The 26,907-nt window shown below is 43.1% G+C and overlaps 2 protein-coding genes across 4 annotated transcripts in view; one reads left to right on the forward strand and one right to left on the reverse strand.

Annotated features, from left to right (window-relative positions):
• Positions 1-26,907, forward strand: part of LOC112221955 (protein FAM186B) — a 39,328-nt gene that overhangs the window by 1,691 nt on the left and 10,730 nt on the right. The window contains exons 2-13 of one of the 3 annotated variants that reach the window (XM_024384433.2): positions 1,221-1,515; positions 2,945-3,160; positions 4,185-4,402; positions 5,009-5,689; positions 5,923-6,115; positions 6,318-6,418; positions 8,389-8,591; positions 9,447-9,611; positions 12,174-12,366; positions 14,240-14,568; positions 15,868-16,041; positions 16,521-16,789. In XM_024384433.2, the coding sequence (XP_024240201.2) occupies positions 1,302-1,515; positions 2,945-3,160; positions 4,185-4,402; positions 5,009-5,689; positions 5,923-6,115; positions 6,318-6,418; positions 8,389-8,591; positions 9,447-9,611; positions 12,174-12,366; positions 14,240-14,568; positions 15,868-16,041; positions 16,521-16,584 (2,751 nt within the window). In that variant the 5' untranslated portion in view covers positions 1,221-1,301 and the 3' untranslated portion in view covers positions 16,585-16,789. Of the gene's footprint in view, positions 1-1,220; positions 1,516-2,944; positions 3,161-4,184; positions 4,403-5,008; positions 5,690-5,922; positions 6,116-6,317; positions 6,419-8,388; positions 8,592-9,446; positions 9,612-12,173; positions 12,367-14,239; positions 14,569-15,867; positions 16,042-16,520; positions 16,790-26,907 lie in introns of those variants that run through there. The other 2 variants (XM_042329984.1, XM_042329985.1) reach the window with 2 other exon arrangements.
• The window catches only part of soat2 (sterol O-acyltransferase 2), a 36,958-nt gene continuing 29,143 nt past the window's right edge, over positions 19,093-26,907 (reverse strand). Inside the window, exons 13-15 of the mRNA XM_042329994.1 lie at positions 25,717-25,852; positions 23,832-23,977; positions 19,093-19,603 (exon numbers count right to left, since the gene is read on the reverse strand). Coding sequence (XP_042185928.1) covers positions 19,553-19,603; positions 23,832-23,977; positions 25,717-25,852 — 333 coding nt within the window. The 3' untranslated portion in view covers positions 19,093-19,552. The remainder of the gene's footprint in view (positions 19,604-23,831; positions 23,978-25,716; positions 25,853-26,907) is intronic.

Below are 26,907 nucleotides of genomic sequence, written 5' to 3' on the forward strand. Positions count from 1 at the left end.
CGTTGCTTGATTTTCTATGCTTATTTCCTTTGTGACCGTCAAACCATGGAGTTCGAAAGTACATGGTGAAGGCCGTCATTGTAAATAAGGATTTGTTCTTAACCGACTTGCCTAGTTAAATAAAGGTTAAATAAAAATTAAAAGTAGTGCGCGCATCTCTTAGCCGAGCCAAAGATGGTTGATAAATAAAGATGTCCCACACAGGCCGTTTACCGTTTAAAAAAAATGGTCACAGTTCCGGTCTGCGTAAAGCGTTGCTCTCCCACAGCCACCAATGCATTAGCCGCTGGGTCTGGTCCGCTTACTTCATTGACTATATACACCCGAAAAAAAGGAGCGAGTGAGATGTCTCGCTTACTCTTCCGTGTCTGGCCGAAGTATTGCTCTGTTCGGTCAGTCCCACATCTCAGAGGCCAGAGCCAAAACCCTATCAAAGAAACGTATCAAACGTACTATCAAAGGGCGCTCTAGTTATTCACACATCAAATACATTTTTAATTGCTTGTTTCTGTATAAACCCTGCAGAATTTTGTCCCTAGTAGATTAATACAATTGTTTTGATAGATTTTAATGAGCTCAAAATATATGTTTTATGTAACTAGGAAAGTCAGTTAAGAACAAATTCTTATTTACAATGATGGCCTACCAAAAGGCAAAAGGCCTCCTGTGGGGACGGGGCCTGGGATTAAAAATAAAAAACAAAATAAAAATATAGGACAAAACACCATCATCACAAGACAGACACCATCACAACAAGACAGACACCACAACACTACATAAAGAGAGGCCTAAGACGACAACATAGCAAGGCAGCAACACATGACAACACAGCATGGTAACAACACAACATGACAACAAAATGGTAACAACACAACATGACAACAACATGGTAGCAACACAACATGGCAGCAGCACAACATGATAGCAACACAAAACAGGGTACAAACATTATTGGAAACAGACAACAGCACAAAGGGCAAGAAGGTAGAGACAACAATACATCACACAAAGCAGCCACAACTGTCAGTAAGAGTGTCCATGATTGAGTCTTTGAATGAAGAGATTGAGATAAAACTGTCCAATTTTGCGTGTGGCTGCTTCGATCCAGTACATAAATCTATCCATTAATCCATTCGTGTCTAAATGAAAGTATCCAATGAATTTATGGATAGGCCTACACATGTACCATATCCATATTTAACTTTTCTCTACACTTCTAGTTCAACAGAATCGCACCACATTGAGATAGTCCTCTCTTCCTGGGTGATTTGGGTGATCCTAACCCCTTGCGGAAAGTCGAGATGCCCGTGTACCGAGCACTGCTGGGCGCTGGCATCCTGGGTGAGGATTGCGATGATGAAGATGACACAGATAAGGAACTCCTGTCCTTCTTGCCCGACCTGGACGAGAGGCGGTGGCGCCGTGAGCAGATCAACAAGATCAGAGACTTCCTGAACTCAGCTGTGGCGAGGGAGACAGACCTCACACTACTACTGGACTGGCTCACCGAAGCACGTGAGTGTTTGCACCACAAATGGCACCCTATTCCCTATATAGTGCACTACTTTTGACCAGGGCTCTTAGGGAATAGGGTGCCAACTGGGACGCAAATTCCGTATTGAATATTCAACACATTGTATAGGGATGTTTGTCTATCTATGCAAATTGTAAAATTATATTTTTTATGTGAGTGCATGTGCTTGGGCTTCCTATTTCCATATTCAAATGACTGGTTGGTGTAGACCTTACTCATGTTGTAAAACCTCCACAGCCTGGTCTCATAGACTAGTCGTAACATAGTAAACGGTACACTGAAATTAGTACGATATATTACATTTGGTATGGTTACGTAAGACAGAAGGTTTACTTATTAAGGTAAACACAGAAGGAAAGGAAAGGGGGATTCCTAGTCAGTTGTACAACTGAATGCATTCAACTGAAATGTGTCTTCCGCATCTGAAATGTGTCTTCCGCATCTGAAATGTGTCTTCCGCATCTGAAATGTGTCTTCCGCATCTGAAATGTGTCTTCCGCATCTGAAATGTGTCTTCCGCATCTGAAATGTGTCTTCCGCATCTGAAATGTGTCTTCCGTATTTAAGTCAACCCCTCTGTGCTGGGTGGTTGGATGAGCATATAATGTGAATGTCTAGCAAACCAAATGTCGCCTGTTCATGTCTCGTCATGGAGAACTTTAGCATCTTAGCTAATTAGCAACTTTCCAACTACTGACTACTTTTTAGCTACTTTGCACCTACTTAGCGTGTTAGCTAACCCTAACCTTAACTCCTAACCCTAACGTCAACCCTAACCTTAAACCCTAACCCCTAGCCTAGCTAACCTTAGCCACCTAGCTAACATTACTCTTAGCCACCTAGCTTATGTTAGCGTTAGCCACCCAGCTAACTTTAGCCACAACAAAAAGGAAGGTTTTGCAAATTCATCAAATATTGTAAGAATTGCAATTCGTAATATATCAGACGAAATGGATGATTGACATATTAATACATACCATACCCAATGTAAAATATCACACTAATGTGAGTGTCCCAGATTTTTTATTACTATGTTATGTCTCCACCTGAGTCCAGGTTGACCTGCAGGACATGTTTTGCATAGGCTACACTGCAATTACTGCAGTAACCTTGTCCCAAGCATAACAATGTGTTCATCTGGAATAGTTAGCAAACTTTTTCATACTGGTTTCCCACGTCACAGTTTTAAACCTGTGATATGGTCACATATATCCCCTTGGAGATATAGGGCACCTTACGGTCACTATATGGCTAACCTGTCCATGTCTCTACCCATACCCTTGTTTAGAATCATCAATAAGCAATCCATCAATAAATCAAATCAAATGTTATTTGTCACATGCGCCCGAATACAAACAGGTGCGATGTTTACTTACGAGCCCAATAACATCTCTGTTCTACGGTCTATAGAGGAGTCACTACAGACGTTTGAGAACGAGAGAGCTACAAAGAAAGAGGGGAACGAGGAGGAACAGGAGGAGGTTACATCAGAATGGATCGAAGACATACAGAGAAAGTTGGAGACGTCTATCAATGATACGGACGGCTGCATTCACCGCCTACGTGGCCTCTGCCAAGGCCTCTTTGATACCGACGTGAAAAAAAAGACCAAGAAGGAGGAAGCTGGTAAGATTGAGTATGAGAAGAGAAACGCATAACGTCTTAGCATTCCTGACAAATAGATTATTGCTATGTCTCTTGCTCTCCACAGAAGTCAGAACTAAGTAAGAGTGTAAATGACTTGAATACTTTAGTAGTATGACTGATCAAGTTGAATGTTATTGTTCACATACACATTGTTTAGCAGATGTTATTGCGGGTGTAGCGAAATGCTTGTGCTTCTAGCTCCGACAGTGTAATATCTAACAAGTGATATCTAATAGTTTCACAACATATACCCACAATACATGTAAATATAAGTAATGAATGGATTAAGAATATATATACATACAGTGGGGCAAAAAAGTATTTAGTCAGCCACCAATTGTGCAAGTTCTACCCCTTAAAAAGATGCGAGAGGCCTGTAATTTACATCATAGTTACACTTCAACTATGACAGACAAAATGAGAAAAAAGAATCCAGAAAATCACATTGTAGGATTTTTAATGAATTTATTTGCAAATCATGGTGGAAAATAAGTGGGTATGATGTGGGTACAACATCTCCTATGCACTACCTGATACACTCATTCACCGTATCAGTATATGTGTCAATATTATTTTCTGAAGCTACTCTGAACATATCCTAGTCTGCGTAATCAAAACAATCTTGAAGCGTGCATTCCGATTGGTCAGACCAGAGTTGAATAGTCCTCACCACGGGTGCTTCCTATTTGAGTTCCTGCCTATAGGGGAGGAGGAGCAAGATGGAATCGTGGTCTGATTTGCCGGATGGAGGGCGGGGGAGGGCCTTATATGCATTCTGGAAGGTAGTATAGCAATGGTTAAGGGTTTTAGCAGCGAGAGTACAACAATCAATATGTTGATAGAATTTCGGGAGCCATTTCCTCAGAATTTGCTTTGTAAAAAATCCCCAGCTACAATAAATGCGGCCTCAGGATATGTGATTTGTGGATTGTTCTCCAGTTCTCCAGTGAACATTCTGTGATGATAGAAGGTGAATGGCTAATGCTACAGTGTGTATTTGCAGCTCTGAATAAGGGTGTGTGGCGCTGGTGGAGGGAGCAGAAGGTGGATGCACGGACCATCAAACGAATCCAGGAGCTCCAGCCTCCTGCTGCAGACGTATTTCTATCGGACGTCAACCTGGCCACCAAGTCTGCCACGGAGCTGTCCTTCATGGTCTTAGACGTAGCCAAGGCACTAGGCTGCAACAAGGCAATGAGTCTGGCCTTTAAGTTCGTAACGGTAGGTCACACACCAGACAGTTACGGTAGATCACACACCAGACAGTAACGGTAGATCACACACCAGACAGTAACAGTAGATCACACACCAGACAGTAATGGTAGATCACACACCAGACAGTAACAGTAGATCACACACCAGACAGTAATGGTAGATCACACACCAGACAGTAACAGTAGATCACACACCAGACAGTAACTGTAGATCACACACCAGACAGTAACAGTAGATCACACACCAGACAGTAACAGTAGATCACACACCAGACAGTAATGGTAGATCACACACCAGACAGTAAGGGTAGATCACACACCAGACAGTAATGGTAGATCACACACCAGACAGTAATGGTAGATCACACACCAGACAGTAACGATAGATCACACACCAGACAGAGCCTACCGCCGCAGAGTTTACCATGAATGTGATCTACGTCTGGGCAATTGCCATTAAAATGTGCATCGTCAAAAGTGCATTGAGCTTGTCAACGATACGCTTTGATTGAATCCCGGCCTCCATTTTGAATGTATGCACTCCCTGTACTGTAAGTCACATTGAATTAAAGCCTATGCTAAATGGTATACACATACGGTTCATTATGATCAGGTAGGGCTGCAGAACCTTAACCAAGCATTCCAGGAGCGCACCAAGGAAGCCAGGAAGCTTCTGGCACAGGTGGAGGAGCTGCAGTCTATGGACTGTCGCTTCCAGCTGGCCCAGATAAAGATCCAAGTGGGAGACAGTCAAATCAAGATGACCAAGATGGAGGATGAGCTTTCATCAGTCAAGGAGCAGAACAATATTCTACTGTTCCAGATCCAACAGTTGCAGGAGAACCCGAAACATCCACAGCCGAAACAGCAGATAGTGGTCGTTGCTCCCACAAAATACGTACAGGGAGCGCCAGTTCTCAACAATCAGCTGGTTCCGCAACCAACTCCCAAGCTTAAGTACTCCAAACGGAGGCCAAAACCAAAGCCGGAGCCAAGCCAGCCTGTTGGCGAAGAAGTGGAAGAAGTGGAGTCTCTGGAAGACATCTCAGTGGATCCAGAAGACATCATCGAGCAGGTGGAGAGGAAGAGCATGGATCTTCTGGAGGCCATCCAGAATTCCGAGCAGTGTGTGGTGTCGATTTCTGGTGACAAGGACAAGGGGAAAGATGGTGAGCTGCAAGAAGGGATGGATGTCGCCAGCAGAAAAGCCAAGGCAGCTGATATCATCAAGCTGTACTGCGATCTACAGAGGTCCATCAGAGACTCTTTTAATGACATGATCACGCAGCTACAGGTAGGAGCACATCAGCATATTGTTGCAAATTTGGGGGGGGGTGTAACCCGAATTTCAACCCAGCACCTTAGCCATGACGAAAAGAGATCTAAATATCTTGATGAGGTCACTAGGTGTTGGGTGAAGTTTCCTGCATCATACTAGCCGAACATTCTGCCTTTATTTGATTCTTACTGCAGTTTAGGGGCCTTTGTCCCACTGACATTCTCTCACTTGTGGTGATTCCCCTCCAGGGGAAGTTTGACGATGACATCATAGGCGTGCCGCTCATGGACAACGACAACAAACTGGACGAATCAGCGTTCTGGGACTCAACCCAGAGAACCCCAGGAGACACGCTGAAGGAGATCAGCAATGAGATACAGAACCAGGACCGCACGGTGAAGGATGTGGGAGCAAACAAACAAGCGCTCTTTGACTTGGAAGGTGAATGGATAGATAGATAGATGGATGAATGAATGAATTAATATATTGCCTCAGCCATTGGAGTTCAACAATACATACATTACAATCATCAAGAATTAATAACACAACGATTTCTAACAACTTACATGGAATTGATTGTGTTTTTAATTCTTGCTGATTGTTTATGTATGTATTGTTGAACTCCAATGGTGGTCCTCGTTAGGTAAGAAGACTTTGTCAAACGTCAAGGGAAAGAGTCGTCACCACTCCCTGAACATCATCATGGACCAGTTCAAGAACCTCAACGAGATGGGCAAGAAGCAGGTCTTTATTTATTTTTCATTCCAAATGGCACAATGTTCCCTATATAGTGCACTACTTTTGACCCGAGCCCTGTGTGACTACATAAGGAACTAGTGCACTATATAGGGAATAGGGTGCCATTTCGAAAGCACTCTCCGTAACTATAGCACTTTACTGAAATCACTTTATATAAGCATGTACAGTTGAAGTCTAAGGTTTACATACACTGAGGTTGGAGTCATTAAAACTCGTTTTTCAACCACTCCACAAATTTCTTGTTAACAAACTATAGTTTTGGCAAGTCAGTTAGAACATCTACTTTGTGAAAGACACAAGTCATTTTTTCCAGCAATTGTTTACAGACAGATTATTTCACTTATAATTCACTGTATCACAATTCCAGTGGGTCAGAAGTTTACATACACTAAGTTGACTGTGCCTTTAAACAGCTTGGATAATTCCAGAAAATAATGTCATGGCTTTAGAAGCGTCTGATAGACTAATTGACATTATTTTAGTCAATTGGAGGTGTACCTGTGGATGTATTTCAAAGCCAATCTTCAAACTCTGCTTGACATCATGGGAAAATCAAAATAAATCTTTCAAGACCTCAGAAATAGAATTGTAGACCTCCACAAGTCTGGTTCATCCTTGGGTGCAATTGCCAAACGTCTGAAGGTACCATGTTCATCTGTACAAACAATAGTATGCAAGTATAAACACCATGGGACCACGCAGCCGTCATACCACTCAGGAAGGAGACGCGTTCTGTCTCCTAGAGATGAACGTACTTTGGTGCGAAAAGTGCAAATCACTCCCAGAATAACAGCAAAGGACCTTGTGAAGATGCTGGAGGAAACAGGTACAAAAGTATCTATATCCATAATAAAACGAGTCATTTATCAACATAACCTGAAAGGCCGCCCAGCAAGGAAGAAGCCACTGCTCTAAAACCGTCATAAAAAAGCCAGACAACGGTTTGCAACTGCACATGGGGACGAAGACTGTACTTTTTTGGAGAAATGTCCTCTGGTCTGATGAAACAAAAATAGAACTATTTGGCCATAATGACCATCGTTATGTTTGGAGGAAAAAGGGGGAGGCTTGCAAGCTGAAGAACACCATCCCAACCGTGAATCACGGGAGTGGCAGCATCATGTTGTGGGGGTGCTTTGCTGCAGGAGGGACTGATGCACCTCACAAAATAGATGGCATCATGAGGGAGGGAAATTATGTGGATATATTGAAGCAACATCTCAAGACATCAGTCAGGAAGTTAAAGCTTGGTCGCAAATGGACCTTCCAAATGGACAATGACCCCAAGCACACTTGCAAAGTTATGGCAAAATGGCTTAAGGACAACAAAGTCAAGGTATTGGAGTGGCCATCACAAAACCCTGACCTCAATCCCATAGAACATTTGTGGGCAGAACTGAAAACGCGTGTGGGATCAAGGAGGCCTACAAACCTGACTCAGTTACACCAGCTCTGTCAGGAAGAATGGGCCAAAATTCACCCAACTTATTGTGGGAAGCTTGTGGAAGGCTACCCGAAACGTTTGACCCAAGTTAAACAATTTGAAGGTAATGCTACCAAATACTAATTGAGTGTATGTAAACTTCTGACCTACTGGGAATGTGATGAAAGAAATAAAAAAATGAAAGAAATTATTCTCTCTACTATTATTCTGATATTTCACATTCTTAAAATAAAGTGGTGATCCTAACTGACCAAAAACAGGAAATTGTTACTAGGACTAAATGTCAGGAATTGTGAAAAACTGAGTTGAAATGAATTTGACTAAGGTGTATGTAAACTTCCGACTTCAACTGTAGGTTTATTCCTCGTTCTTTAAGCCTAAGTAGCCTATAGTTGTGATCGGTATTTACACTGCCTTGTCTTGTGTATGTTTTTATTGTTTGGTTGTTTGTTGTAAATAAACATCTCTCCAGGTGTAAGAGAGAATGTGTTGTAAATAAACATCTCTTCAGGTGACAGAGAAGCAGAGGAGACCCAGAAGATGTTCTATCCTCGTGCAGAAGACCCAGAAACGCATCCCCGTGAAGATGGCCGAGTCCAGGTCGTGGACAGACCATGTGGAACGCTACAGCTCAGACATGACGTTGGAGGCGGACACGTTGATGAAGAGTCGCATGGTGGGAGTGAACCACATCTTCCACGTGGAATCCCAGAGGTAATGTCTGCATTGCAAAGGGCACCCTTTCTATTCCCTATATAGGGCATTCCCCATAGGGCCCTGGTCAGAAGTAGTGCACTATAAAGGGAATAGTGTGTGAGGCACATTGTGGACGAAGGAGTCCCAGGGGTCGTTATGGTTTTACTCAGATCAAGGTTCATGAGGGGATCATGTAAGAACAGTTGATCAGTGGTGAGTATAATGTCAATAGGTGGTTCATATAGTTAAACTTGTTGTTTGACTTAACACTTTTGGAGCTGCGAGACTTTTTACTTCGCATCTCTAGGTTCCTTCCTAGGTTCCTTCTTAGGCTCCTTCCTAGGTTCCTTCCTATGTTCCTTCCTAGGTTCCTTCTTAGGTTCCTTCCTAGGTTCCTTCCTAGGTTCCTTCTTAGGTTCCTTCCTAGGTTCCTTCCTAGGTTCCTTCTTAGGTTCCTTCCTAGGTTCCTTCCTAGGTTTCTTCCTAGCTTCCTTCCTAGGTTCCTTCCTAGGTTTCTTCCTAGGTTCCTTCCTAGGTTCCTTCTTAGGTTCCTTCCTAGGTTCCTTCCTAGGTTTCTTCCTAGGTTTCTTCCTAGGTTCCTTCTTAGGTTCCTTCCTAGGTTCCTTCCTAGGTTTCTTCCTAGGTTCCTTCTTAGGTTCCTTCCTAGGTTCCTTCCATCTAGGGAGTTGTTCCTGGCTACTGTGCTTCTGCTTCTGTCTCTACTTGTTCTAGGGTTTACCGGTGTTTAGGCCGGTAAACTGTACAGCACTTTGTGACAACTGCTGATGTAAAAAAGGGCTTTATAAAATAAATGATTGATGGATGGATTGACTGATTGACGGATGGATTGATTGAAGGGTTCACTTTCTACAGGTCCAACTTGAAGCTGCTCCACCAGGCTGTGGTGAACAGGCATATCTCCCCACAGCTCTACCGCATGCTGAAGGACATAATCATCCAGACACTGAGCAGTGTGGAGAACAGACTACTCTGTCTTATCAGGAGGTTCATAAAGCACAAAGCTCTGCAGCACGTCAGGTACTATAGGCTGGCTGGCTGGCTGGGTGGGTGCGTGGGTGGGTGGCTGGCTGGGTGGCTGGATTGATGGATTGATGGATTGATGGATGATGGATGATGGATGGGTGGCTAGTCGGTTGGTTGGCTGGCTGGCTGGGTGGCTGGATTGATGAATTGATGGATTGATGGATGATGGATGGGTGGCTAGTCGGTTGGTTGGCTGGCTGGCTGGCTGGTTGTCTGGCTGGGTGGATTAATGGATGATGGATGGGTGGCTAGTCGGTTGGTTGGTTGGCTGGCTGGTTGGTTGTCTGGCTGGGTGGATTGATGGATGATGGATTGGTGGCTAGTCGGTTGGTTGGTTGGTTGGTTTGCTGGCTGGCTGGCTGGTTGGTTGTCTGGCTGGGTGGATTGATGGATGATGGATGGGTGGCTAGTCGGTTGGTTTGTTGGTTGGTTGTCTGGTTGGCTGGTTGGTTGTCTGTCTGGGTGGATTGATGGATGATGGATGGGTGGCTAGTCGGTTGGTTGGTTGGCTGGGTGGATTGATGGATGATGGATGGGTGGCTAGTTGGTTGGTTGGTTGGCTGGGTGGATCGATGGATGATGGATGGGTGGCTAGTCAGTTGGTTGGTTGTCTGGTTGGCTGTCTGGTTGACTGGTTTGCTGACTGATTTAGTTCCTGTCTGGCTTTAACAAAGTTTGGTCCCAAAATGGCCTCTAGGTAGTTGTAGGGCAGTGGAGGCTCCTCAGCGGAGGAAGGGGAGGACCATCCTCAGTGATTTCATAAAAATAAAAATAAACATTTAAAAAGTTATACTTTTTAGATAGAACGTAACTAAATATAATCACGTCAACAAATAATTGATTAAAACACACTATTTTGCAACGAAGGTCTACAGTAGCCTCAACAGCACTCTGTAGGGTAGCACCATGGTGTAGCCGGAGGACAGTTAGCTTCTGTCCTCCTCTGGGTACATTGACTTCAGTAAAAAACAGAGGAGGCTCATGGTTCTCACCACCTTCCATAGATTTACATAGGTTGGAGGATGTCCTCCGGAAGTTGTCATAATTACTATCAGAGCTCTTGTAGCATGAAGTGACATGTCTTCCACCATATCAAATGATCAGAGAATGAATCTAGTACTGAAAGCATAAGCTACAGCTACCTAGCACTGCAGTGCATAACATGTGGTGAGTAGTTGACTCAAAGAGAGAGAAAGACAATAGTTGAACAGTTTTGAACAAATTGATTTCTTACAATATGAAGGAGAAGCAAGAGAGAGATAGAGGGAGATTGTCATCTCAATTTTCACTTAGCTAGCAAATGCAGCTAGTTAGTTTAGCCTACTCAAACACCTGGCTCAAACAAAGGGATGCTATGTTAGCTATCTGGCTATAACAGAGGGATGCTATGTTAGCTAGCTGGCTATGACAGAGGAATGCTATGTTAGCTAGCTGGCTATAACAGAGGGATGCTATGTTAGCTAGCTGGCTATAACAGAGGGATGCTATGTTAGCCAGCTGGCTATAACATAGGGATGCTATGTTAGCTAGCTGGCTATAACAGAGGGATGCTATGTTAGCCAGCTGGCTATGACAGAGGGATGCTATGTTAGCTAGCTGGCTATGACAGAGGGATGCTATGTTAGCCAGCTGGCTATGACAGAGGGATGCTATGTTAGCTAGCTGGCTATGACTATCCAACACAACACTGGATCTCTTCCAAGTCAAGGTAAGCTTTTGGTTTTAGTCATTTATTGCCACCGGGGCCCGTCGGTGTAACTGCTTACTGACTATACACTGTAACTTTACTGCAGGATTGTAGTGGGTTTACTAACACGTGAGTTATATTAGCTATGTTGGCTATGACGTTACTTTAGTTAATATGGGGACAACGGTTTAGGCTGTATGTAGCGCTTATGACATGGTTTAGCTTGGAAAGGTTTTTTCCGCCTGTTCACATACAGCATATGTGTTGTGCATTGAAGTCCAAAAGCGAAGGGAAAAGGTGAGAGGAGTAGAGTGCATAGATGCAAGATGGAATACAACGTGGCTGCTATGAAAGTGAACTGTGTTTACGCGTGATTAGGGGTGTATTCATTACGCCGATCCCATTGAAAAACATTTCTTAAACGGAAGCAAACAGAATGAAATGGGGATAAATGTACCTGAATTTGTCCAATAGAAACTCTCATTTGCAACTGTTGGACTAATGATTACAGCCTATATCAGCTAAATGCTGGCAAGAGTGAGCAAGCTGGTATTGAATGTGTCACTGTCTGTCACCTCTATTTTTTTCTCTCAACCTTTTTAGCCACCTACGTTGTAAACGTTCATTCATAAGCTAGGTTGTTGCAACCTCGTGATGGGTATAGGGCAAGTGTTTGTATCATGTAGTAGCCTATACCTATCACTGTTACATTGAACCGGGTGAATGGAATATGAATGACAGTCATCCAATATGCTGTAATAGAAATAAGGCCATGTTCATGAAAACAAAAACATATGTTGCTGTAGTGAAATTGTCTGAAATTGGTCAAATCTAAACGCTAACTACAAATGATTTTTATTACAAAACAGAAACAATCTGAATGCTAGACTGCTCTTGGCGCGTGACATGAGCGATGGACAGGAGGCCAAGGACTTGTACAAGTCCCTAGAAAGACTGGACGTGCACCAATCTACTATGACGAGGCATTGGTCTGAGAAGCAAACTTCCATTGAACTGACACGGACCAGATGCCTGGCGCACATGCTCTACCTCTTCAGTCAGGTTAGGAGGAGTCAATGTGGTTGAGGGGTAGACGTTAATGCAGAAATATAAATAGGAACTTTTAGGAGGGAATTATTTTGTTTTTGATACCTCAGAACCAGGATTCTATTTCAAGGTCAGGATTTTTACATATCTAGTTTTTATATACTCTATTATTTTCTACTCTACTCTACTCTATACTACTCTACTCTACAATACTATACTCTACACCACTATACTCTACACTACTCTTCTTTACTCTACACTACTATACTCTACTCTACACTACTCTACTCTACTATTCTGTACTCTACACTACAATACTCTACACTTCTATACTCTACACTACTCTACTATTCTACACTACTCTACTCTACTACACTACTTTGCTCAAATCTACTATACTCTACTATACTCTACACTACTCTACTCTACTATTCTGTACTCTACACTACTGTACTGTACTGTACTCTACACTACTATACTGTACTCTACACTACTCTAATCTACACTACACTACACTACTCTTCACCACTATACTGTACTCTACTCTACTCTACACTACTATACTGTACTCTACACTTCTCTACTCTACTATTCCCTACACTCTTATACTCTACACTGCTATACTCTACACCACCTTACTCTACTCTACACCACTACACTCTACACTACTATATTCTACACTACTCTACACCACTATACTCCACTATACTCTACTCTACACCACTATACTCTACACTGATATACTCCACTATATTCCACTCTACTCTACTATACTCTACACTGCTATACCCTACATGACACCACTAAGCTCCACACTACTCTACTCTGCACCACTATACTCTATACCACTATACTCTACACTACTATACTCTACACCACTACACTCTACACTACTATATTCTACACTACTCTACACCACTATACTCCACTATACTCTACTCTACACCACTATAATCTACACCACTATACTCTACACTGATATACTCCACTATACTCCACTCTACTCTATACCACTATACTCCACACTGCTATACTCTACATGACACCACTATGCTCCACACTACTCTACTCTACACCGCTATACTCTGCATGCCACCACTATACTCCACTCTACTATACCCTGCACTACTATACTCTACACTACTCTACACCACCACACTCTACACTACTATACTCTACACTACTCTACACCACCACACTCTACACTACTATACTCTACACTACTATGCTCCACACTACACAACTATACTCTACACTACTATACTCTACTATACTCTACATTACTCTACACTGCTATACTCTACACTACTATGCCATACACTGCTATACTCTACACTACTCCACACCGCCATACTCTACACTACTTTACTATACTATACACTACTCTACACCACTATAATCTACACTACTATACTCTACACCACTATACTCTGCACTACACTGCTATACTCTACACTGCTATACACTGCTATACACTACTCTACTCTACACTACTCTACACTACTATACACTACTCTACACTGCACTACTCTGTCCTACTCTGCTCTACACTGCACTACTCTGTCCTACTCTGCTCTACACTGCTATACTCTACTGTACACTACACTACTCTGTCCTACTCTACACTACTACTGTACACTACACTACTGTACACTACACTACTCTACTCTACTCTATACTCTACTCTACTCTACTGTACACTACACTACTCTACTCTACTCTACTCTACTCTACTCTACTCTACTCTACTCTACACTACTCTACTCTACTGTACACCACACTACCCTGTCCTACTCTACTGTACACTACACTGCTCTGTCCTACTTTACTCTACTCTACTGTACACTACACTACTCCTGTCCTACTTTACTCTACCCTATCTCAACAGCTGAGAGTGGACTACAACTTGCATCTGGCCACTCCGGTCCCATGCAACACCAGCCAGGATCTGCCCCATCCCATCATGACGGTGGTGCCTACCAAACTACAGTGGTCTCTGAGGCCCAGTCCCAGCTCCAATCTTCCATCATCCCTGTCACTGGAACGTCTAGCCCCATCTTCACTCCAAACCCCACCATCCACACACCTATACCCACCTACACACCTCGATTCGCCTGCACAACCACACCCGTCGTCATTGGCACACCATCCCCCATCTTCCCAGGTGCACTTACCACCACCTTTACCTGAGACATACCCATGGAGCAGTGTCCACAGGTAGGCTACACGCAAACACAACACCCCACATCATTTAGCTCAGTGTTTTGTTTACTTTTTGTTTTATCTCAAAGTAAGTTGAACTTTTCAATCTCTAGATAGAACCCTCTGATAATAATTTCTCCCAATATCAGGGACATCAACTACTAACACACCTAAGTCTGTATCCCCAACCACATCAACTACTAACACACCTAACTCTGTATCCCCAACCACATCAACTACTAACACACCTAACTCTGTATCCCCCAACCACATCAACTACTAACACACCTAACCTTGTATCCCCAACCACATCAACTACTAACACACCTAACTCTGTATCCCCCAACCACATCAACTACTAACACACCTAACTCTGTATCCCCCAACCACATCAACTACTAACACACCTAACCCTGTATCCCCAACCACATCAACTACTAACACACCTAACTCTGTATCCCCAACCACATCAACTACTAACACACCTAACCCTGTATCCCCCACCCACATCAACTACTAACACACCTAACCCTGTATCCCCAACCACATCAACTACTAACACACCTAACCCTGTATCCCCAACCACATCAACTACTAACACACCTAACCCTGTATCCCCCAACCACATCAACTACTAACACACCTAACTCTGTATCCCCCAACCACATCAACTACTAACACACCTAAGTCTGTATCCCCAACCACATCAACTACTAACACACCTAACCTTGTATCCCCAACCACATCAACTACTAACACACCTAACTCTGTATCCCCAACCACATCAACTACTAACACACCTAACTCTGTATCCCCAACCACATCAACTACTAACACACCTAACCCTGTATCCCCCAACCACATCAACTACTAACACACCTAACCCTGTATCCCCCAACCACATCAACTACTAACACACCTTGTATCCCCCAACCACATCAACTACTAACACATCTAACCCTGTATCCCCCAACCACATAAACTACTAACACACCTAACCCTGTATCCCCCAACCACATCAACTACTAACACACCTAACCCTGTATCCCCCAACCACATCAACTACTAACACACCTAACCCTGTATCCCCCAACCACACACCTAACCCTGTATCCCCCAACCACATCAACTACTAACACACCTAACCCTGTATCCCCCAACCACACCAACTACTAACACACCTAACCCTGTATCCCCCAACCACATCTGCTGCTAACACTGTCAACAGAACATTCCACACAGAGCACCATGTAATCCTCTGCTTCCTCTCTCGCTCTCTCTCTCTCTCTCTGTGTTTGTGTGTGTGTGTCATAGCCAAAAAGATCAAGGCAAGATGAAGACTCTGTGGCAGGCAGACAAGACGATGCGCTGCATGTGGCTGGCCAGGAAGATCCCAGCCGGCACCTCTAACATCCACTGTATCCCACGCCTGCTGGAGATGGACGTCAACCGAGGAAGAGTCAGCGCAATGCGCACCCTGCACGCTAGGTAAGACGGTGGACTGTTTGTGCCACAGATTTAAATCAGAATTGCTCTCTAGGGGCCATCTTTCTTTTTTGGGAACACACTGTACACCCCGCAGGCTAGATTAGGCATGCTACCATGCCACAACTTCCAATTGCAGACAATGCTCTTCACCCCAGGTCCTGTGGACTACCTCAGTGGGTTTAGGACGGTTGTTATTCCTAACCCAGACGCAGTAATAAAAACACCATGACACATACAGTAGATGGGGCGGCAGGGTAGCCTAGTGGTTAGAGCGTTGGACTAGTAACCGAAAGGTTGCAAGTTCAAATCCCCGAGCTGACAAGGTACAAATCTGTCGTTCTGCCCCTGAACAGGCAGTTAACCCACTGTTCCTAGGCCGTCATTGAAAATAAGATTTTTTTTTTAACTGACTTGCCTGGTTAAATAAAGGTAAAAAAAGGTAAAAAAAATTTTTTAAAGATGATGTTGCTCTATCATAGGATGACTGGAGTGCTGAATCAGATGTTTCTGGATGGAGCAGATGAGGACAGTGATGTGGAGTAGATGTTTCACCCGCTAGATGAATAAATCACCTTATCACCACTAACGTCCTTGTTTTCCCTCTTGGGTTCCTGTCATTGTTTTGTGCAGATTAGAGTTTCTCTGCAGTGAAATGGTATTGTTGTTGCTTCATATCTACTGGATATCCACATTTTATTGAGATTTCTTTATAAAGTGTAAAGACAATAAAAAAAAATGTGTAAATGTATCGTAACAAAAAAGAAATTACATTTGAAGCGGCATGTTTACAAATGTGATATGATTTTGTTTAGCATTAATTTACAAATCGTCTTGAATTTACAAAACAATATAACTCAGTGGAGAATGTCTGAATTGAACCAATAGGGCATTCAAATGCGTTACCTAGATGGCTTGGAAGTCTTGACACCTAGGTAATACAGAATGCCATTTCAGTTCACATAGTCTTGTATAACTAACCTTGTGGGGACACACAATTCAGTCCATTTCAAAATCCTATTTCCCTAACCCCTAACCCCTCACCCTAACCTTAACCCTAAACCTAACCCTAGCTGCTAACCCTAAACCTAACCCTAGACCTAACCCTAAACCTAACCCTAGACCTAACCCTAAACCTAACCCTAGCTGCTAACCCTAGCTGCTAACCCTAAACCTAACCCTAAACCTAACCCTAAACCTAACCCTAACCCTAACCCAGTGGTGTAAAGTACTTAAGCAAAACTACTTTCAAGTATGACTTAAGTCATTTTACTTTTACTTTACAATTTTGTTTGTTGTTGACAACTTTTACTTTTTATTTTGTTGACAACTTTTACTTCCCTACATTCCTAAAGAAGATAATGTACCTTTTACTCCATACATTTTCCTTGTCTCACAAAGGTACTCGTTACATTTTGAATGCTTAGCAGGACAGGACATCCCAGGTCATCCCTACTGCCTCCACATTTTAAAAACAAGAAAATGGTGCTGTCTGGTTTTCTTAATATAAGGAGTTTGAAATTATTTATACTCTTACTCTTTGATACTTAAGTACATTTTATCAATTACATTTACGTTTAACACTTAAGTATATTTGAAACCAAATAATTTTAGACTTTTACTCAAGTAGTATTTTACTTTCACTTTTACTTGAGTCATTTTCTATTAAGGTATCTTTACTTTTACTCAAGTATGACAATTGGGCACTTTTTCCACCTCTGCCTTAACCCTTAACCCTTACCCTAACCCTTAACCCTTACCCTAACCCTTACCCTTAACCCTTACCTTAACCCTAACCCTTAACCCTAACCCTTAACCCTTACCTTAACCCTAACCCTTACCCTTAACCCTTACCTTAACCCTAACCCTTAACCCTAACCCTTAACCCTTACCTTAACCCTAACCCTTACCCTTAACCCTTACCTTAACCCTAACCCTTAACCCTAACCCTTAACCCTTACCTTAACCCTAACCCTTAACCTTAACCCTTACCTTAACCCTTACCTTAACCCTTACCTTAACCCTAACCCTTACCCTAACCCTTACACTCACCTTAACCCTAACCCTTACCCTCACCTTAACCCTAACCTTAAGCCTTACCCTTAACCCTTACCCTAACCCTAACCCTTACCTTAACCCTTACCCTATCCTTGACCCTTAACCCTTACCCTTAACCCTTACCTTAACCCTAACCCTAACCCTTAACCCTTACCCTTAACCCTTACCTTAACCCTAACCCTTAACCCTAACCCTTAACCCTTACCTTAACCCTAACCCTTAACCCTTACCCTTAACCCTTACCTTAACCCTTACCTTAACCCTAACCCTTACCTTAACCCTAACCCTTACCCTAACCCTTACACTCACCTTAACCCTAACCCTTACCCTCACCTTAACCCTAACCTTAAGCCTTACCCTTAACCCTTACCCTAACCCTAACCCTTACCTTAACCCTTACCCTATCCTTAACCCTTACCCTAACCTTAACCCTTACCCTAACCTTAACCCTTACCCTAACCTTAACCCTTACCCTAACCTTAACCCTTACCCTAACCCTTAACCCTTACCTTAACCCTTACCCTAACCTTAACCCTTACCCTAACCCTAACCATTACCTTAACCCTAACCCTTACCCTAACCCTTAACCCTTACCTTAACCCTTACCCTAACCTTAACCCTTACCCTAACCATTACCTTAACCCTTACCCTAACCCTAACCCTTACCCTTAACCCTTACCTTAACCCTTACCCTAACCTTAACCCTAACCTTAACCCTTACCCTAACCATTACCTTAACCCTTACCCTAACCCTAACCCTTACCCTTAACCCTTAACCCTTACCTTAACCCTTACCCTAACCTTAACCCTCACCTTAACCCTTACCCTAACCTTAACCCTTACCCTAACCTTAACCTTTACCCTAACCCTAACCCTTACCGTACCCTTAACCCTTACCCTTACCCTAATATTAAGCCTTACCCTAACCCTTACCCTCACCTTAATCCAAAAACCTAACCTTAACCCTAAATCTAACCCTAGCTCCTAACCCTAAACTTAACCTAATTCAAACCCTAACACTAATTCTAACCTTAACCCTAAAACCCCTTGAAATAGCATTTGACCTTGTGGGGACTAACAAAATGTCCCCAGTTGATCAAAACATGTGTTTGTTTTCTTGTGAGGACCTTTTGTCCTCCGCTAGTACAGTTAAACACATCCATAGATACACAATCCATCCATACACGTTCCATCCAAACAGTAAGCACGTTTTCAACAACTACCTCTGTTTATATTCCACGTTAGATCTTGTTTCCTGACAGGATTCTATCAATGAATAACACTCTCAAAGGGATGCCTGTTTTAGCCAAGGATCAAAGGCAAGGTTTACAAACGGAGTTTGTCCCCTGACACCAAGTTCAATGTGGAGGGTTGAACAGCTGGGTTTACTATTGAGACTCAGCCCATGTCTCAACCCCCTGGATGAGGCAGGCAACTCAATGCTGTAGTTTCAGACCTAGTTGCTGCAGGACCAGGATCGGGGTGTCACCAACTCCCAGAAGCTAGCCTGTTGAGAGATCACACACACACACACATAAGCACACACACACACATATACACACACACACGCATGCACGCACACACACACACAAACGCGCACACACACACACACACACACACGCATGCACGCACACGCACACACACCCACACAAAGACACCATTTAGAAGAGCATTGCCACTGTTTTTGTGGTTTAATTTACTGCAGTGGGCTAAATCCGGGTTACACAGAGTGTTTCTTGGTGATCTTTAGATACATCTACTCTGAAACAAAAGTATACACCTCACACTCTTAAAACAAGAAGACGCCTGTACCATGTCAGATATAGAGTTGAAATGTGTTACGTTTTGAGTTTGCATCCCAATATTACCCTTTATATACATCACAGAAGACTGAAATATAACAAAACCATTTGACATAGAAACATCAGATTTTCTGCTGTTTAAACAAAAAGTAATATTTATTAATTTTGAAATGATAAAAAAATATCCATATCCACACGCTAACACGTGTGACCTGTTGGTGTGTGTGTGTGTACATACGGGCGTGAGTGAGTGTGAAACTGTGTGTGTGACACACGCGTGTGTGTGTGTGACGACGTGTGGGTGTTTGCTTGCGTGTGAGACTAGTGGGAAAGTGACGAGGACAGAAACAGAGAGAGACTACTTTGTGTATTTGCGCCACAGTCAGATGAATGTATTTCATGAGGACTGACAACACTGTAATAACATTGTACTGGGTACTGCAGTATCGCAGTGCTATCATAACGTTGTACTGGGTACTGCAGTATCGCAGTGCTATCATAACATTGTACTGGGTACTGCAGTATCGCAGTGCTATCATAACGTTGTACTGGGTACTGCAGTATCGCAGTGCTATCATAACATTGTACTGGGTACTGTAGTATTGCAGTGCTATCATAACATTGTACTGGATACTGCAGTACTGCAGTACTGGCATAATGTTGTACTGGATACTGCAGTACTATCATAACGTGGTACTGCAGTGTTATCATAATGTGGTACTGCAGTGTTATCATAACGTGGTACTGGGTACTGCAGTGTTATCATAACGTGGTACTGCAGTGTTATCATAACGTTGTACTGCAGTACTGCAGTGTTATCATAACGTGGTACTGGGTACTTCAGTGTTATCATAATGTGGTACTGGGTACTGCAGTGTTAACATAACGTTGTACTGCAGTGTTATCATAACGTTGTAATGGGTACTGCAGTGTTATCATAACGTGGTACTGCAGGGTTATCATAACGTTGTACTGCAGTACTGCAGTGTTATCATAACGTGGTACTGGGTACTTCAGTGTTATCATAATGTGGTACTGGGTACTGCAGTGTTATCATAACATTGTACTGCAGTGTTAGCATAACGTTGTACTGCCGTGTTATCATAACATTGTACTGGGTACTGCAGTGTTATCATAACGTGGTAGTGGGTACTGCAGTGTTGTCATAACATTGTACTGCAGTGTTATCATAATGTTGTACTGCAGTGTTATCATAATGTGGTACTGCAGTGTTATCATAACGTGGTACTGCAGTGTTATCATAACGTGGTACTGGGTACTGCAGTGTTATCATAATGTGGTACTGCAGTGTTATCATAACATTGTACTGCAGTACTGCAGTGTTATCATAACCTGGTACTGGGGTACTGCAGTGTTATCATAACGTGGTACTGCGGTACTGCAGTGTTATCATAATGTTGTACTGGGTACTGCAGTATTGCAGTGCTATCATAACATTGTACTGGGTACTGCAGTATTGCAGTACTGGCATAATGTTGTACTGGATACTGCAGTACTATCATAACGTGGTACTGCAGTACTGCAGTGCTTTCATAACGTGGTAGTACAGTGTTATCGTAACGTGGTACTGCAGTATTGCAGTGCTATCATAACATTGTACTGGGTACTGCAGTATTGCAGTACTGGCATAATGTTGTACTGGATACTGCAGTACTATCATAACGTGGTACTGCAGTGCTTTCATAACGTGGTAGTACAGTGTTATCGTAACATGGTACTGCAGTATTGCAGTGCTATCATAACATTGTACTGGGGACTGCAGTATTGCAGTACTGGCATAATGTTGTACTGGATACTGCAGTACTATCATAACGTGGTACTGCAGTTCTGCAGTGTTATCATAACGTGGTACTGCAGTGTTATCATAACGTGGTACTTGGTACTGCAGTGTTATCATAACGTGGTACTGGATACTGCAGTACTATCATAACGTGGTACTGCAGTACTGCGGTGCTATCATAACGTGGTACTGCAGTATTGCAGTGTAATCATAATGTTGTACTGCAGTACTGCGGTGCTATCATAACGTGGTACTGGGTACTGCAGTGCTATCATAATGTGGTACTGCAGTGTTATCATAACATGGTACTGGGTACTGCAGTGTTATCATAACGTGGTACTGCAGTACTGCAGTGCTATCATAACGTGGTACTGGGTACTGTAGTGTTATCATAACGTTGTACTGGGTACTGCAGTGCTATCATAACGTTGTACTGCAGTATTGCAGTGTTATCATAACATGGTACTGCAGTGTTATCATAACGTTGTACTGGGTACTGCAGTGCTATCATAACGTGGTACTGGGTACTGCAGTGCTATCATAACGTGGTACTGGGTACTGTAGTGTTATCATAACGTTGTACTGGGTACTGCAGTGCTATCATAACGTTGTACTGCAGTATTGCAGTGTTATCATAATGTTGTACTGCAGTACTGCGGTGCTATCATAACGTGGTACTGGGTACTGCAGTGCTATCATAATGTGGTACTGCAGTGTTATCATAACATGGTACTGGGTACTGCAGTGTTATCATAACGTGGTACTGCAGTACTGCAGTGCTATCATAACGTGGTACTGCAGTGCTATCATAACATGGTACTGCAGTATTGCAGTGTTATCATAATGGTGTACTGCAGTACTGTAGTGCTATCATAACGTGGTACTGCACTATTGCAGTGTTATCATAACATGGTACTGCAGTGTTATCATAACGTTGTACTGGGTACTGCAGTGCTATCATAACGTGGTACTGGGTACTGCAGTGCTATCATAACGTGGTACTGGGTACTGTAGTGTTATCATAACGTTGTACTGGGTACTGCAGTGCTATCATAACGTTGTACTGCAGTATTGCAGTGTTATCATAACGTTGTACTGCAGTACTGCAGTGCTATCATAACGTGGTACTGCAGTATTGCAGTGCTATCATAACATGGTACTGCAGTATTGCAGTGTTATCATAACATGGTACTGCAGTGTTATCATAACGTTGTACTGGGTACTGCAGTGCTATCATAACGTGGTACTGGGTACTGCAGTGTTATCATAACGTGGTACTGCAGTGTTATCATAACGTTGTACTGGGTACTGCAGTGCTATCATAATGTTGTACTGCAGTATTGCAGTGTTATCATAATGTGGTACTGGGTACTGCAGTGCTATCATAACGTGGTTCTGCAGTACTGCAGTGTTATCATAACGTGGTACTGCAGTACTGCAGTGTTATCATAACGTGGTACTGCAGTACTGCAGTGCTATCATAACATTGTTCTGGGTACTGCAGTGTTATCATAATGTTGTACTGCAGTGCTGTCATAACATTGTACTGGGTACTGCAGTACTGCAGTGCTATCATAACATTGTACTGAGTACTGCAGTGCTATCATAACATTGTACTGGGTACTGCAGTGCTATCATAACATTGTACTGGGTACTGCAGTGCTATCATAACATTGTTCTGGGTACTGCAGTGTTATCATAATGTTGTACTGCAGTGCTGTCATAACATTGTACTGGGTACTGCAGTACTGCAGTGCTATCATAACATTGTACTGAGTACTGCAGTGCTATCATAACATTGTACTGGGTACTGCAGTGCTATCATAACATTGTACTGGGTACTGCAGTACTGCAGTGCTATCATAACATTGTACTGGGTACTGCAGTGCTATCATAACATTGTACTGGGTACTGCAGTGCAATCATAACGTGGTACTGCAGTATTGCAGTGTTTTCTAATCCTGCAGCAAGAGGAAATGTGAATCATTTAGTGGATTAATGGGCATTTCTATGAGCGTTGGCTAATGTCTCATACGGTTGTACTGGGTCGTTCATAGTTATCTAGCTGTGATACGTATCCCAGCGTAATATATGTAAACATATGGCATATAATGTCTGTGGGTGATACCTACCCCAGTGCGAGGACAGTGTATCTGGGCATACCACTCCTGGCAGTACAGACACACCATGACCCCTTGTCCAATGAACAGACAGGTCCACATCATGATGTTCCACACAGGACTCTTCCTGTTGTCGTTCAGAGTGAAGTTGAACGCCACTGAGAGAGAGAGAGAGAGAGAGAGAGAGAGGTGGGGGGTAGAGAGAGAGGTGGAGAGACAGAGAGGTGGGGGGAGAGAGAGAGGTGGGGGAGAGAGAGAGGTGGAGAGAGAGAGAGAAAGAGAGAGAGAGAGACAGAGACAGAGAGAGAGAGAGAGAGAGAGAGAGAGAGAGAGGGGGGGTAGTAGAGAGAGGTGGAGAGACAGAGAGAGAGAGAGGTGGGGGAGAGAGAGAGGTGGAGAGAGAGAGGTGGAGAGACAGAGAGAGAGGTGAGAGAGAGAGAGAGAGAGAGAGAGAGAGAGAGAGAGAGATAGAGAATCAAATCATTGTCTGTTGTCAAAACAAATCATTTCAAGTTACAGTGTATAATCACAGAGGTATTCCTGAATGCGTATTAAAGGGACTAGACTTAATCTATGTCTGGGAAACTGGCCAATATAGTCTATGACTCTGGATCATCTGACAGAGTGCAGAGGCAGAACATGTGTGTGTGTGTGTGTGTGTGTGTGTGTGTGTGTTTGTGTCGTGTGTGTTATGTGTTTGTGTGTTAGGTGTGTGTGTGTTAGGTGTGTGTGTGTGTGTGTGTGTGTGTGTGTGTGTGTGTGTGTGTGTGTTTTATGTGTGTGTGTGTGTGTGTGTGTGTGTGTGTTATGTGTGTGTGTGTGTGTATGTGTGTGTGTGTGTGTGATATGTGTGTGTGTGTTATGTGTGTGTGTGTTATGTGTGTGTGTGTGTGTTAGGTGTGTGTGTGTGTTAGGTGTGTGTGTGTAATGTGTGTGTGTGTTATGTGTGTGTGTGTTAGGTGTGTGTTTGTGTTATGTGTGTGTGTGTGTGTGTGTGTCAGGTGTGTGTGTGTTATGTGTGTGTGTGTGTGTGTGTTAGGTGTGTGTGTTATGTGTGTGTGTGTGTGTTATGTGTGTGTGTGTGTGTGTGTGTTAGGTGTGTGTGTTAGGTGTGTGTGTTATGTGTGTGTGTGTTGTGTGTGTGTGTGTGTGTTTTATGTGTGTGTTTTATGTGTGTGTGTTATATGTGTGTGTGTGTGTGTGTGTGTGTGTGTGTTAGGTGTGTGTGTTATGTGTGTGTGTGTTGTGTGTGTGTGTGTGTGTGTGTGTGTGTGTGTGTTAGGTGTGTGTGTGTAATGTGTGTGTGTGTTAGGTGTGTGTTTGTGTTATGTGTGTGTGTGTGTGTGTGTCAGGTGTGTGTGTTATGTGTGTGTGTGTGTTATGTGTGTGTGTGTGTTACGTATGTGTGTGTGTGTTATGTGTGTGTGTGTTATGTGTGGGTGTGTTAGGTGTGTGTGTGTGTTATTTATGTGTGTGTGTGTGTGTTATGTGTGTGTGTGTGTGTTAGGTGTGTGTTATGTGTGTGTGTGTGTTAGGTGTGTGTGTGTTATGTGTGTATGTGTGTGTGTGTGTGTGTGTGTTGTGTGTGTGTTAGGTGTGTGTGTGTTATGTGTGTGTGTGTGTGTTAGGTGTGTGTGTGTTATGTGTGTGTGTGTGTGTTAGGTGTGTGTGTGTTATGTGTGTGTTGTGTGTGTGTGTGTGTTAGGTGTGTGTTATGTGTGTGTGTGTGTTAGGGTGTGTGTGTTATGTTGTGTGTGTGTTAGATATGTGTGTGTTATGTGTGTGTGTGTGTTAGGTGTGTGTTTGTTATGTGTGTGTGTTATGTGTGTGTGTGTGTTAGGTGTGTGTTTGTTATGTGTGTGTGTGTGTGTTAGGTGTGTGTGTGTGTGTGGCTCACCTCCAAAGAAAGCGAAGAGACAGAACATTACTGGGTAGAAGAATCCGAAACCCAGGGTGAAGACATATTCATGGACCAAGGCCGACACGACGAACACCGACAACATGGCTGCCGTACGGAACTTCCTCCTGGACAGCTATAGTCACGGGTTACAGGTCAAAGGTTAGGGGTTGGACAGGGTCACAGGGACGAGTGGACATACACAACGAACATGACACTAGTTGTGTGTCCAAAATGACACCTTATTCCCTTTATAGTGTACAACAATTAACCTGACGTAGGTCATAGGGTATCGTTTGAGACACTTTGTCTCGCCATATAAAAAAATTCACTTGTACCGAGACTCATTTTAAAGCAACTTCTTTAACCTCTTTTAATGTCTTTATATTTCTGTTCATTTGCCATTCAAATGTTCCATAAGAGAGGAAGAGGCTGTTAATACGTAGAGTGGAGAATCTGTGCCTGCACTCATTTCCAATTGCACACACCAAAATGCTAATTGTCTTCATATCAAATCAAATTTCATTAGTCACATGCGCCGAATACAACAGGTGTAGAACCTTACAGTGAAATGCTTACTTACGAGCCCCTAACCAACAGTGCAGTTTCAAAAAATACGGAAATGAATAAGAGATAAAAGTAACAAGTAATTAAAGAGCAGCAGTAAAATAACACTATATACAGGCGGAGTCAATGTGGAGGCTATATACAGGGGTACTGGTACAGAGTCAATGTGGAGGCTATATACAGGGGGTACTGGTACAGAGTCAATGTGGAGGCTATATACAGGGGGTACTGGTACAGAGTCAATGTGGAGGCTATATACAGGGGTACTGGTACAGAGTCAATGTGGAGGCTATATACAGGGGTACCAGTACAGAGTCAATGTGGAGGTTATAGACAGGGGTACTGGTACAGAGTCAATATGGAGGCTATATACAGGGGGTACTGGTACAGAGTCAATATGGAGGCTATATACAGGGGGTACTGGTACAGAGTCAATATGGAGGCTATATACAGGGGTACTGGTACAGAGTCAATATGGAGGGGTACTGGTACAGAGTCAATGTGGAGGCTATATACAGGGGTACCGGTACAGAGTCAATGTGGAGGTTATATACAGGGTGTACCAGTACAGAGTCAATGTGGAGGCTATATACAGGGGTACCAGTACAGAGTCAGTGTGGAGGC

Source organism: Oncorhynchus tshawytscha, linkage group LG02 (assembly GCF_018296145.1).
Source record: "Oncorhynchus tshawytscha isolate Ot180627B linkage group LG02, Otsh_v2.0, whole genome shotgun sequence".
NCBI lineage: Eukaryota > Metazoa > Chordata > Actinopteri > Salmoniformes > Salmonidae > Oncorhynchus > Oncorhynchus tshawytscha.